The sequence below is a fragment of the Embiotoca jacksoni genome, unplaced genomic scaffold (genome assembly GCF_022577435.1).
Source record: "Embiotoca jacksoni isolate LCO1_2020_lvr unplaced genomic scaffold, fEmbJac1.0.p SCAF_4, whole genome shotgun sequence".
NCBI classification, from domain to species: Eukaryota; Metazoa; Chordata; class Actinopteri; family Embiotocidae; genus Embiotoca; species Embiotoca jacksoni.
This window is the reverse complement of record NW_027185392.1, coordinates 13908925-13924239: the sequence shown is the minus strand read 5'-3', so window position 1 is coordinate 13924239 and position 15315 is coordinate 13908925. Positions and strand designations below refer to the sequence as shown.

At 40.0% G+C, this 15315-nt stretch overlaps 1 protein-coding gene across 4 annotated transcripts in view; it reads left to right on the top strand.

Moving 5' to 3' along the window:
* Nucleotides 1–7888: 7888 nt before the first annotated feature.
* Nucleotides 7889–15315, top strand: part of inpp4b (inositol polyphosphate-4-phosphatase type II B) — a 137735-nt gene continuing 130308 nt past the window's right edge. For 2 of the 4 annotated variants that reach the window (XM_069167187.1, XM_069167183.1), the window contains exons 1-2: nt 7891–8220; nt 14238–14282. In XM_069167187.1, coding sequence (XP_069023288.1) covers nt 8136–8220; nt 14238–14282 — 130 coding nt within the window. In that variant the 5' untranslated portion in view covers nt 7891–8135. Of the gene's footprint in view, nt 8221–14237; nt 14283–15315 lie in introns of all 4 variants that reach the window. The other 2 variants (XM_069167185.1, XM_069167184.1) reach the window with 2 other exon arrangements.

The following is a 15315-nucleotide window of genomic DNA, read 5'->3' as shown; positions in this document are numbered from 1 at the left end:
TCCTAAAGTTGAGGATACAATGAATAGCTAAATGTATTACATCGTTTCTATTTATTAAAGAGTGATCCAAGCTCCCCCAGCAGAGTCAATAAAGGACCCAATTGCAGCTTCACAAGTAATACATTTTTTTAAACCAAAAAACAAGTATTTATATGCACTAAAACATTCTAAGTTGACTAAGCCTAAGCTAATTTTTTTTACACTTTTTACTCCATCGTTCTTTCCAAAGGGCATTGTTTGTTTTTCTCTGACTTATTACTAATCTTCATTTCCAACACCAAACACAAATTATAGTCAATATATTCTGTGGGTAATATTTCAGTCCATCACAAATAAGGTTGTCTTTAAAATGGTTCACCCACAGCAGAAGTCATTTAAGGCTACATTACTTTGCTGGTTAAATCAGAGGAGCAGCATCACTGTTGCTTTTCTGTGTTTGTGGATTGTTGTTGTTTTTGCTGCACAAGTCAAAGAGAAGATGAAAAAAGTAATTCAAGCACATGGAACATCTGGCTTTACAAAGAGTTGTGCAGCAGTTTCAGGTTAGTTCAGTATTGACCTCTAAAGATGGACATAATGTGACTTACAGAGGAACAGCCTTGATAAAGGAATGTCGAGAGAATCAACCCTATGTAATGAAAATCCTCTTCTTCAGTGAGAATGATACATGGATGTTGGCACGGTGATGTGTGGATCTCTGGCAGCCGAGTAATTCAGAAACATAGTTGAAACAGCTAATCCATATCTATCCTGTACTTTCAACATTGCTGGTCCTCTCAGCGAGGTTGAGTGCCCAAAACCATTTTGTTTCCACTGTGTCAGAGCATCTGCTGGTGTCCTTCTTTTTCCTCTTTGTCAGACGGACTCAGTTTAAAAAAGAAAGTTGTAAAGTCTTAGATTCTTATTTGGATTCAAACCACAGCTGTCTATAAGGGATTCACCTACAACGACATGCAATGTTAAGAATTTGATACACTGTACAGACCTTAATGGGCAACAGCAAATGAAATAGTTTTGTGAAGGTTTACTAATACACATTTTCAGCACACACTAACTTCTAAGTGACATACACACAGTACCAATGAAGAGGCAATACATGCATTTCCATCCACCTGTTTTTATGGGTCTTTTCAATTTAAAAATTAGAATTAAAACACCAAAAATTTGAGGTAAGAAAAGTGAAATAATGGAAAAGGGAACGAATATTTGATTAATGATCCAAAAGTTCCCAGTGAATTTCCAATAGTATTCTTGCTTGAAATGCTCTTCCCTAGTATCAACAAAAGGAAAATGTGACAAAATGCAGTGGAAACAGACACAGTGAATAAATCATTAAGTGTAAAAAGTTTACACTGAATCTTTTGAGTATCACTTAAACCACTGGTGAGGAGATTTTAATGTTTCTCAAATAAATAAAACAAATAAAAGTGCTATTTCTATCATGTTTTCTATGTTGTTTTAAACATTCGAGGTTTAAATGTTGTTCCTTTAATTCTGTCTTCTTCTTGTAAGCTCTTGTTCTGGAGTGGTTTAATGGTACCCAGCAGCAGAATTGATAACACTAGATATTCATTTTGATATGGATGTAAACTAAATTCTCATTTAGCCTTATTTGGAAACTGTAAAAATGTGCACATTTGTATGAAAACCTGACAAATGTGTCGTTTTTTTACAAGGTAAATCCAAACCAAAAGAGAACATGCAACTTCAGTCATGAAGTGATCATTGTTAACCTTTTTTTTTTTTTTTTTCAAGTCTGTCTTCATACGTTACTGGCATAGCTGTATGTATAGTACATTTACAGATTTATCGAATGCTTGAATAATTCCAGCTTTAATATAAGAGACGTGTTAGTTCTTGTTGCGTGCAAAAGCATTCTTACAGTATGTTGTGGTCATGATGATATGTCAAATCAAGAGGCTAATAATAAAGTTACACTTGTTTCAGTACTAAATTTCCTCTGAGGGAGGTGTGAAACAGACAGGAAAAATAAAGAGGGAATACTGGATTCAAGTGTTTAACTCTGGAAGATACCCACTTGATCTGGTTTTCAGTGTGTTTAAACCTCAGGTTCGTTTCAGCTGAATTTGCGATGGACTTGCACTTTACATTTTTGCACGGGACGAAGACTGTCAATTTTTTCCATCCTCACTTACATCACCTAGACTTGCACTTGGAAGAGATGTCTTCACAGCCAATATGGACAGGGGAAATAATTTCAGAAAACAACTTGTACAAATGGGAATGTGAGTTAAAAAATATGAAGCTGTCCTCTAACATACGCATAGTTACTCAGAGTGTAGTTGCTCTACGTCTCATGGTTTGTTTGGTCAAATTCTAGATTACAAAATGTGTCAGATCCCTCTCCTCTTAACGAAAAAAACCCTCTGTGGAACTGAGTGGATACCTTTTACGAGATACTGAAATCCAACTGGGATGTCAGTCGTGGTGCAGCGAAAGAGCTTATTGTAACCTGACATGACAACATATGATGAGAAATCAATTGCCTCATCTCTCCATATTCTTTGAAAGGGTGAAGGAGTGAAAAGGAAAATGTGGGGGGATGGTTCATTTTTAACGTGAAGAGCATTCATGTGGACCCTGACAGCCACTGGTTGTGGTCCCATCAGACAAAATGACAGCTGGATAGGAACAATCTATGGGCAGAAACCACCGCATGATATATTTACCGTATACTGAATATTTTAAAAACGTACAGCCTCCAGTTTAATATATAACTTACAGATAGTAGATTTTCTGCTCACCAGTGGTTCTCAACATTTGTCCTTGGTCATTAAATCATGACCCTTTTTTTTGTTGTTTTTGAAACATTCACATTTATTTCACAGACAAATGTCTTTATGCTCTGTCAAAAACATGAAATCAACCAAAAAAAAGTGTAACGAGTTAATCTATGGCAAAAAAATCCTAGGAAAATAAAAGGCAGACTTGCCTTGAACTAGATGCAAATATGCTTTTCAAACAAATTTCAAATGGTGATGCTCATCAAGTTTCAAAAATCTAAACTGAGCTGTATGAAATATGAAAGAAAATGGCTGGCTGCTCTTTAACTAAATAAAAATACTTTATCTAATCCTAAACCTAAGCCTAAACAAATATTCAAACGAGAGCTAACTACTGATGTGACAACTTTAGTTTTAGTCATTACGGTCATGACAACGCTGAGAGAAAATGGCTACTGCACACATGCTGTCACAGGCAACCCTTTGGGAAATATATCTCCTTCAAAATAAAAGCATAGCCTCAGAAAATCTTTAGACTTCAAGATAAAACTTTTACTTTTTTCCCCCACTTTTTTTTTTACCCTTTTTTTCATTACACTTTGGCGACCCACTCAATATAGTCCCACAACTGACTTTTGAGTCGTGACCCAAGGACCACTGCTCTACGCATACCAGTAATCTTGCTTGGTCAACAAGCTGCTCCTTGTGTTGAAGGATAGGATAACATTATTTGTTTGTCTACTTTAGTACAGTGCTTCAGTACCCATATGTGGATGACAATTATTATGTTCAAAGAAAATGTTATTTACAGAACAAAAACTGTGGAAGTCCTCCCAAATGACCTCTATTTAAATTGCTTTCAGATGGTCAGAATTGACAGCAGGAACAATGAGTAACTAAAAACCTGTTCAGTGTACATACAGTATAGGCAGGTCAGTGTTGTTTTAAGTTGGCCTTGAAAAAATTTGAACTTTTTCTCTATTTTCTCTCTCTTTTCCTTTTAATTGATCCATTTGATCTCCTGGGGTTGTTCATTCTGCCACTTTAATGATTTATTAGCAGTAATCATTACAGTGTGGTTCTGTTTTTTTCTGTACATGTCCACTTTGATTCAGCCTGTTGTGTTCAATGAGTAAAGAGACTGGATTTTCAATAGGGCATTGAACATTGTGAGGAAGAGATCTGCTGCCTGCAAAAGCAGCACTGTTTCATTATTTAACAAACATTTACCACGAGAAAGAATTCAAAGCACAACACGCGTAACCCTGCATTAGACTGTTGACACTGCTGGCTTTAAACTAAGAAAGCTGGCAGCTTTAAATTGATTCTCAGTGTTTATTGTGGGCTGTCACCTGATGTGTGCAGGGGCTTCTTTCTATGCTCTGTCATAAATTTACTGCACAAACTTGTCTAAGAGCACACAGCAAGGGTGGCTGTCTGGAAGGTGAATACACTGATGCTGTTATTGTTCTTGTGGGTGCCACGGCCAATGTGCTGATTTCTGTATCCACGAATACAAACATTAACGCTCAATAAATGTAAAAAATATAACAAAACAAACTGCACTCTGTGTCAATTAACAGATGTATTATTTCATGCGTTGGGATTAAGGACACTGGTTTAAGTGAGGCCAGAGAGCGGCCCCGGTAATTATTGTCCCTGCTCATTTTGGCTACAGTGTGTACTTGTATCATGGGAATGAGATGTCTTCCACTGGAGCCTTTACTCCACTAAAACAGTGTAGCCCTGGCAGTGGCAACGTGCACCCCAAACCTCAACTGTGAATCAAGCTATTGGCTTTCTTCAGTTAATACTGTGAAGGAGTGTTTTTCAAATTCGAATGGGCCTCAAGTGCTATTGGAATGGGTAAATGTGCGGATCTATTTTCCAGGCTTTGGGGCCAAATAGCTAAAAAGGGCATATTTATTTTCTTCTCCTCTCCTCATTGTACTTGCACTATTCACCATCTCCAGTGCATTGTCTATTGATTTTCTCCAACCCCCTCTATCAGTCAGGCTTTAATAAGACAACACATGTCGCCTTTAAAAGAAACGTATTAGAATGTTAATGGATCACTCCGCAGACCTGGTGGACTCTCTGCTGTGTTGTGTGTGCATGTGTGCGCAGACACGCACACGATGGTGCTTATGTATATGTGTGTGTGACAACATTTTCATTAAAGCAGAAGAAGATAACATTCATCTTGATGGTTTTACAGAGTAAAGAGGGTGGAAAACAAGGAGAACGTGGCAATAGAGGGATGAAGGGATAAGGATGGAGAGGGTTGTAGAAAGTGAAGAAGAAACCTCCTTGTGCAGAGTGGATTCATCTTCTGTCTTATTGCTCCTGCAGGGACCAATTTATCTTCATTTAGGTTTTTGGCACCAGCCCCAACCCAAACCAGCCGCCTCAGGAAAGCACATGAACTCCACATGGCTCTTTAGACCCCGTGGGCATTATCTACGGTTTTACTAGTGTTGTTTTTATAAGGGTGATCATATTGTGAGATTTATTAGATTTTAACCACTTGGAAAAGTCTGAACAAGTTTCGTAAGAAAATACCGTGTAAGAACAAGATGTTCTTACATGAGACACTTACATGACACTCAAGAAATTCAGAAAAATGTTAAGAGGTCCAGATACAATTTGATGATAACTATGAAGGTTTTATTACTATTAAAGATGTAATATTACAATATAAGTGTAATGTAACACATAATTCATAAAACAACATTTAGGGTATAAGATTGTGAGCCCAGACCCTCTACACCATGAATCTATTTTTCCTGCTTTACAGTTCCTTCACATTACTTAATGCATACTTTAATAAATGGATACAAAACTCAGGCCTAAGGGCCCAGGTAGTCTGGGGGCCAATGACCCAAAGCCTCTTCAATATAGAAAAAAACAAAGACCTGCGAAAAACAGATTTGAAATGACATATAAAACAACTTTGAGATTACCTCAGGCAGACACAAAATGATAAAAAAAAACAAAAAACAAAAAAACAATGAATACAAATGATATGGTCTTGTCTGCTTTCAGTTTTGGTGCCTATGCAGGTGGACACCCTTTTAGATGTCTGTATTCAGGAGCCCACTGTTTCATAATCTGTTAGTCTAAAAATATTAAACTGTTGTAAAATTGCTGACAGAAATGTGAAATGAAAGTATTTTATAGTCAATGACCAACAATGTCAGAATAGTATGGTTATTTAGATTTTTACAATAAATTATTGTATTGTATTTCCACTCGATGGGTCATGCTTTTCCAATTTCCTAATAGTCATTAAAGAATAAAAAGTCAAATAATTTTTGCCACTTTTGTCCTTCCCTTTTTACCTTGTTGTTTTTTTGTTGTTGTTTGTTTTTTTACCGTCGGCCATCTGTAATGCAGCCAGAGGGTGGCAGTAATGCACCGAAAAGCTGTCTGCCAGCTTCCATGAAACATCATACGAAGAATTTGTAGCTACCAGGCAAAAAAAACCTTGCAAATAGGAGGAACGTTCTATGAATACCAGAGCCATCAAAAAGTTCCTTTGCTTCAAAGAATAAACAAAAATGAGATGTAGTGCAGACTGTGCAGATCAAAGCTAGCATATGATACGTCTATCACAACTATGCACAGTAATTTGAGAGCAAAGCACAGAGCAGACGGTCCATCTACAGATTAATAATCAATGGTTCGCCTTGTCACCAGATGAAATAAGCTTGAGATGAAGCTGTCGCCTGCTCTGCCCGTCTAACATCAAAGATGATCGTTAAACACATGCTTCTCATCAGCTTTGTCTAAGTTGATGTATTTTAACATTTACTAGCCTTTTTTGATCCAGAGTTTATGGTGTGAGTCTCTTACGTGGGTTTTCTAACATCAGAAGAATAGTACCTAGAAAAAATTCCTAATTTCCATTCTTGAAATTAATAGATCGATGCCCATGATAATAAATGGATTGGTCTTCTCTATTAAAGATTTGGGCAATGTTTCTTTGTAGTTCGGAGAGGGTGAAAAAAAACAAGGGGTGTTACCAGTTTAAAAAAAAAAAAAATACATTACAGAGATTCAAGACGTAAAATATTGTTGTATTCAATGTTTTTTACAAATAAAAAGTTACTATCGATCACATTTTTTGTTTATCGTCTGACATTTCAGTGATGCGACATATCTTAGTGCTCCATAACATATTCTGTAGGTGTTTACCTCCTTAAGGAGTTCACTGTCGCTTTATTGAGCTTTAGTTGAGATCACAACATCCTCTCTATTCAGCGGGGTATAAATTAACATTGATCTTAGCTATGGTCTTACTATAGCATCTTGGCCTTGGTGGCCAAATAACTAACAATAACCTTCTGACTATGAATCGGAGGAGAGGTAAGGAGGGCAACATAAATAGACAGAGACAAACTGAGAGGAAAAGAGCTGCTTTTTCTTTTTCTTCTATGCACATGATTAAAACACAATCTTTTGTTGCCTCGTTTTGTTATTCTATTTGCTGATGTCCAGTCCAGATGTACTTTGAGGCATATACATCTACTAACTGTGCCTCTTTCTAACCTGTTGTTTGAACACTGTGGTGAAATTGTCATTTTAAGTTATACTTGGCTATTTCAATACACTGCACAAAACTCTTATTGCACTATGAATGCCCCCTCAGCCTTTTTCTGCCGTGTAACTTACAAAATCTCATGCAGCAGCATGCTGGCTCCACTGTGTGAAGCTCAGCAGTCGGATGCTTGTTAATTGTTTCGCTGCTAGAAAAGGCAAAGGGTGATGGAGTGGCGAGAGCAGGCTGGAGAACGGAAGGTAGATACATGTCAGATATCAAAGGGAACCCTGCTGCCATGTCTGGATGCAGCAGTGGCTGCGCAGTGAGTAAGATGGGAGAAAGGAGAGATGGGGAGGGAGAGGGCAGAGTTGTGTCTTCCTGGCTGTGGTGCACTGTGCAGTTTGGTCTAGGTGTGCTACTGACAGCCCAAGATTGATGGATAGAGCTGTGTATCGCACATAACATCAATTCTGTCCTCCTTTCTCTTTCATTCTGAGTCTCACTCCCTCATCACTCCTCCCATCCCATCCCCTCTCTCTCTCTCTCTCTCTCTCTCTCTCTCTCCTGCTCACCTCTCCCTCCCTCCCTGCCTTTCCCGTTGCTGCTCCAGGTCCCTCGCCGGTCCCTCTCTTCCACATTAGTTTCCAAAAGGCATCTTTAATGCCGACAGAGAGCGCACTGTGAGGCGGCAAGAAAGCGAGGCGAGAGGATTGCTATCTTTGTGACAGCTTTTCTGCCTGGCAGGCTGCGTGTAAGCCGGGGAACTGGACTGGACTGTGGTGTTTCGTGGAGGAGGTGGGAGAGGAGGTGGAGGACCAGGAGGGAGAAGTGAGGGGCAAGCTGGACAGATGGAGGACGGCACCCAGCACCTGGGACACTGCATGGTTGACATGAAGGAGCTGAGTGCCAACCCTGAAGGACTGAGCGCTGCCGGTGAGCTGACTGCACTGTGTCGTCTGTCTGTCTCTTCATCTGTCTCCTCTACTTCTCCCCTCTGTCCTTCCTTCTACAGTGAAACTCTGAAACGCCTTTTCTGCTGTAAGAATCGATTCTCTCCTATTTCCTACTGCTTCTATAAATACTTGTCAAGGCGACGTCTAGTTTTTGTGTGTTGTCCATGTGTATGTGTTTGCAGAGGTTCTCACTCTTGCTAACACACATGCAGAGTGTGCGTGTGTGTGTGTGTGTGTGTGTGTGCGTGCGTGCGTGCGTGCGTGTGTGTGTGTGTGTGTGTGTGTGTGTGTGTGTGTGTGTGTGTGTGTGTGTGTGTGCGCGTGTGTGTGTGTGTGTGTGTGAGAGAGTGTTTGAGAGAGAGAGGAAAATCAAAGGGTAGAGGAACCAGTGAAAGTGCGAGGAAAATAATTTTAAATGATCCATAACAAAGTGACTGAGTTCTGTTGTTGCAAATATTACAAAATACTATTAACAATACAGGACGTCAGTGTTTTCATATGATTGCTGAAACAGATTTGAAAAGCAATCAGTCCAAAATCTCCTATTTGACAGTTCATAGTGGAGTTCATGTTTTCAGGACTTTTTTTTTTTTTTAAGCAACATCATGGTGGTATCTTAATCAAGTATCTCCACAAATGATGCCACAGAATTGACTTTAAAACTTACTGCCTGCCTCACTGCAGGTTTCCATTTAAGGGTTCTTGCAGAGTGGTTGAATTAAAATCACAAATTGTTTGTCAGTTTTCTGCTATTCATGAGAACGCACAAATCTAGTAAACCATGTCACAAATATCGGTCTTATCTAGTTTTGGGCAAAATTGCATAGGTTTTGTGGCTCTGCAGAGAAGTTTGAATATCACTGTTTATATCTAGAAATTCTCATTTGTTTGTGCATGTGTGTGTGCGTGTGTGTGTGTGTGTGTGTGTGTGTGTGTGTGTGTGTGTGTGTGTGTGTGTGTTCCTGTGTGTTTGTGACTGTCATTTGCATTTCTACTGCAGTCATATTCCATATAGCCTGAATGTTGTCACTAATGAGCACTGGCAGAGGCAAACTCTGTCTTAGTGCCCATCACTACAAAAGAATGCTAAGAGATTATCCATATTAGTGATGCTACAATGCCTGCTCTCCAAGTTTAATACCTTTGCCTTGTCAAAGGACAGACACTGCATGCGGAGCTGCCGAGCATTTGCATTGGCATGCAAGCTCATCCTCCCCATGGGAATAAGCAAATGGAGCAATACAAAGAGGAATGAAAGCGCAATTCATGACGCCTTGTCTCCTTTTCCTCGAACCAGATACATCGCTGAAGCAGCTTACATGTACAATTACGCACCTGCAAACGCACACGCCTGTAGAAACATGAAAGCATGTACACACAGGCGCAGTCACACACGCAAATACACACATTCACAGTCACGCAGAGCCACACGCACGGCCTCACTAACAGTCATGACCTGATGATAAACCCTGGAGAGGCACTATTATAAAATCACATGCACAGTTCAGAGATGACATCTGACAGGTGTGGGAGTGTAACAGTAATGACAAACACCTCACTGTACCTCTATTTTCTTTTCCTTAAGCATCCCGGAAGACAGAAGGGAAGAGCAAAGCACATAATTACTGTGTTTGGCAGGAAAGACAGCTTGACAACCCTGCATTAGCAGTCGCAAGGTGAACTCGTTTATTATTTTGTTTTTTTCACTTTTTTCACGACAGGAGACAAAAGTGGGACCAAATTGGGTACTGCTGAGTGGTTATTAAGGTGGTGCTGAATTGACATTTTACAAACTCCCCAACACAGTGGGTAAAATTACCGTATGTTATTTTAGCGATTAACTAATCATGCCAGAATTAGCATGCAGGAAGGTCAGTTTTTAAAGAAGCTGCAACACAATCGATGGAATTGTCATTTGATAGTGCTTGACATGACAACGCTATTGTGAAGCGAAATGTCTCAGTAAGTAACCCTTGTTAACCATCCCCTCTACATCTCTCATCGGCGTGACAGTCAAGACCTCCTCTGCACATCCAACTGATTCACAACACTTCATTAAACGCTGGCAACAAAACCATCTGTCCCCTCTCAATCCCCCACTGGAGTAATGTGACGATAACTCACTCTCCCATTCAGTACCACTTGTCCTAATGGGACGCCTGTCTGTGCAAACATCAATTGAGTTAGAGGTGTGTTAGCCCAGCTGATGGCGGAATCATCAGAAAGGATGTGCAGGTGTTTTCTGGGCAATTTAAACTACGAAAAAGTGAGGTGGGACAAAAGGAGTTCGGAGAAAGTAATGTTGCAATTAGTGTGTGTGTGTGTGTGTGTGTGTGTGTGTGTGTGTGTGTGTGTGTGTGTGTGTGTGTGTGCGCGCGCGCGCGCGCAGGTGTTGTGGATGAGTAGAGACGTTGTTCCGGATTGGAGGGTTTGATGCGAGATGGCCAGTTTTATCCCCGAAATATCAAAGCCCCCGGTGAGTCAGACACATAAGTGAATTATTAATACCACCTCAAAATCCGAAAGAAGATAATATTCTAAATATGAGCAGGATTTGTTCTTAGGCGTGGGTTTTTATATGTAATATCTATTCATGAAGAGGATAAGCAGAAGTGATTAGAAATGTGCACTATACCCACTGCAAGGGGGTTTATCGAAGCTCTCTTTGGAAATTGCTTGAATTTCTTAGTCGAGCTGGTTGCATACGATTGCGACCAGAGCAGTGGCAGGCAGTGTTTTGGATATTTCGTCAATTATTTTTTGTGGCGTCAGGAATAAGCAGCAATGCAATGTAAAATCTACACCCCCACATTTTCCACCCCCACTCCCACCCTCATTCTTAGTGTCTTACACACGCATGTGAGCGGTTATCACACTGTACAGTGTGGATGAAGAAACAGGGCAACAAGAAGGGAAGAGGGTTAAATGATCATCTGCAAGACGGACAATTTACGTCCCTGTACATTAATTAACTTTGTCATTGCAGAGAAATCACCTAGTCCGCTCACATCCTTATGAATTACCCTCTCCTCTCCTTTCGGCGTGCCTTTTCCCCCACTGATACCACCCGCAGACAGGGGGCTGATAGATTGGAGGCACAGTGGGGCTGTGCTGTTATTTCTAGAGCCAGATGAAACTGCAGTATAGCAGGCGGGCACACCTCATTTGCTTTGGGCCCCTCTGGGAGTTACATCTGCATGCGCTGCCTGCCTGCCTGCCGCCTTGCTGAGCTTATTACCATATTCATAATGCCAGCGGATATCGATTATAAATACGACACCTGTGCCACTTTTCTCCACACACTTATCTACACGTTGGAGCTGTGAGCCTCATACGCTGTGGGAAATATGAGTGAGGGTGGTTTACCTCTCTCTGTGTCATGGGTAATTATTGTGATTAGACTTTGTTTTGGTCAGCCTGATTCTCACCAAGGGGTTAATGACATTGAATATGTTTAATGCTCCAGGACAAGAGTGGGGTCACGGTGTACATAACAGGTGTTCTGTCCTCAGGTTGCATAATTTGTTCATGAATTTAGTAACCATGGATATTGAAGCTTTGCGAGCACGCGGCAGTTTCCAGAGCTGTACTGAAACACCGCTAAAAATCTTGTAATCTGTCTTCGTTGTCAAAGATGCAACATAACCTGTCTTCCAATCAAAGCATCTGGCACCATCCTTCTATAAATACTTGACACTTTACCTACAACCTGCGCTTTAAAATTCAGACATCTTTGAATTCCAGTCCTCCTCCTGCCTCACTATCAAAAACATCCCATTCCTTTGCCACGAGTGTCTCATGATCAGTATCCCCCAACCCATATCAGACCCAGACGTATCTCTGCACCTTATCTTTAATTATTTCCGCAATGGCAAGCATTTTCCACTGCTTCCTACTACTTGAGATAAGTTGGTGTCTAGTGCAGATGGACTCCTCCAAAGTAACTGGGCTGTCCAAGTGACAGTCCCTTATGATAATGTGGCACCAGCGACAGGACCCAACAGCTGGCACTGTCTCAGCCCACCTAGCTGAAGGCCTCTCTGTTGCCACCACACAACGTGTCATCCAGCCTTATTAAAGTTTCATCAGCACTCACAAGGAAGCCGTAGTGGTGACAACATGAGCAGACATGACCCCTGAGGAGCGGCATGATGATGAGAGTAACGTGAAAACCAGATAGCAACAAACATTATTTACATACATAATTGACCTATTTGGGTAACCATGTGTGTGTGTTTACTCGCCCGTCTGCTTCAGTGATTTGCGCACTTGGCTAATTAGGTGTTTACTATATTTGTATTCTTAACAGACATTGCGCTAAGTTTGCATAAGCCTGTTTATTCATATGTAGCCTATTCTGACAAGTATGGTGGCTGACACAGCCCAATTCATTACACCGCGAGAAAACACAAGCAAATTCAAGTTTAATTCACTAGGTTATTAACATATTTGTTAAATCATAGAATTCGCTGCAAATTGCTTGTTTTTTTAAAAAAAAAATTGTTTTATCAGGTTTCTGTGCTTTCTGCTTTCTTAGTCTCAGTTTTCAAGTGACTCTTAACAGGGCACCAGATAATGCTTATAATTTCCATAATGTAGTACATTTTGTTTTTCATTTGTAAACTGAACCAGTTTTTCTTTTATTTTGCATGAATTTAAATGAAAATTTCAGTGAATGCAATTAAAAGACTAAAAGAAAAAATACCTCAGTCAAATAATTCAACCACCATGAATGTTATTCATGCCATCCCCATGATCTTTGGCAGTTCTATCCTTTTTGTGTGCATACAAATAAACCTGTGATGTTCTTTAGGAACACCATTCCCTGACAGCTGCTGCATATGAAGGCCTTGAGGACTAGCTTTGTGATGAAAGGCCTTTACAAACAAACTGACCCAACATGACATACGGTTCAAGCTGCTAATAAAGCAAAATGACTGAAGTAATTGTAAAACCTAAGTAAATATTTTTTTGTCTTTGTGAAGGATCCTCATTATATAAAATGTCTATAACCTAAAACCACATGACTCCTATACATCAGTGACCAGAATGCATGGCCCATTAGTGGAGTTGATGAGCCATAGAGAGGCCAATTGTGTCCAAGCACCTCAGGATGAGGAAACTGCCATTTATGCCCCTCGAAGTGTTGCACCATCTTGCAGGTGTTTCATGTGTTTGAATGGTTGTGACAGACTGGGGAAGTGATGAATGAATTGCAGCTCTGGTGACAGATGATAGAAGAAGTCACTGCTCTAGGACAATGGATACCCAGGAACTCTTGTTTTGACACTCACAAAGTTGGCTGTGTGTTTGCATAATCAAAATGAACAGTTACACTAATCACTGTGGCATTTTGGGAGCCTCTCATGCTCCTAGCATGTTCAAACGCTATCTCTCTACTATATCTTCTTTTGCTGATTAAAATAGCCTCCGTCTCTGCTGGCCTAGCATACCCCCTTAGTCCACTTATTATCATTTGTCTGTGATTAACCTCATTGATTCACAGTAAGGGGGCCTTTTTTAGGGGTTGAAATGATTAATGAAGTGTCAACTGTAAAACAATCATCAGCAGTTTTGATAAATAATCATTTGAGGAAGGAAAATATGCTAATCATTCAAGCAAAATGTGAGTTGATGCTTCTTCATTTTCTGTCATTTTAAATTGAATGTCTTCAGCTTCTGAATACAAAACAAGTGATTTGTACAAGTCATATCAAATTAGGTTCTGGAATATTGTAACTGTTGTCTAACCTTTTCTAGACTGGAAGATTAATTTCTTCAAAAGATTACAGATTTATCATTAATGACAAACATACATTTGCAGCTATACACATCTTCAGTGAAATCAAACTGCAGCAGTTAATGTTCTCATTCTGTGTTATCTCCTTTGTCTCTTCCATTGTTCTGTTTTCCTCTTCCTTTCCTTTATCTCCCACTCTTCCTCTACTTCTATCTCAACTCCACTCCGCTATCTTTCTTGCTTTCTCTGTCTTGCAGGTGTTATTCTAACACCCAAGCTGCCTCAGGTGGAGTTCAGCCTAGGTAAGTTGTCTTTACTCATTATTACTTAGTAATAATTCGAGGATCATTTTACTTCATGAGGAAGCACTGAGAATGGAGATACCACACTTTCTCGGCATCTCTGCAAACATATTAAACAACAGACATATTAAACAAACATATGGACTGACTTGTTGGGTTGCACCCTCTCAGTAATGTTAGATCCCTCTTGCCTGGTCCAGAAGCACAACAGAAGTCGATGGGCTATCAGCGCTCCTGGCTAAAATATTTCCTGATTTAACTGTTGTTAAACCAACACTTACATGCTGACAGTTACACTAATGCAGAAGTCAGTCAGAGTTAGTGGCAACATCCTCAAGCCTCTCTCAATCGTGACACACGGGGACCCCACATATTGTTAGAAATGAAAACAGAAGCTCGGCACAGAGAAAACATTAGAAAGAATGGTGAGAAGGCCCTTTTGAACTTTTCATCGAGATGGCCTCATTAATTTTTTATGGAACTAAGACGTTCAAATTCTATTTCTAGACAATTCATTGTGGCTCAGGTCATGTTTCCTAAAGCAGTAATCCAAAGTGAAATATTATTCTTGTGGTCTTTGACAGTTAAGATTGATGTCATCAAACGCTGTCGTGTTGGCTCCCTTGTCTCTGTCTTTTGACTGCAACAAAGGCACCCCACTGTTCTGTTCGCCATAGATGACAGGATGAATGTGAACAGAGTTTCTGTTTCAGAAATCTCAATGTGAGAAAAGAATTTCACACACATATCCTCCTGGATGTCTCTTGATTACCTTGATGTCTTATGACCATTAACTGCAACTACATGTTGATACCTCATAATTCTTACCGCTCCTAATCGTACCATTTTCATTGCTTAAGGCAAAAAATTATCTGCACAGAGAGATTGTGGAAGAAATATGCTCAGGAAGAAATGTGACATTTCACAAATACAAACGACTGAGTGTATGTGCACATGTAGTACACACAGTCAGACCAATATATTCAGCAGACAATCAGTGAAAGACGTTGTAATGCTTGCTTTGGTTTCTAAT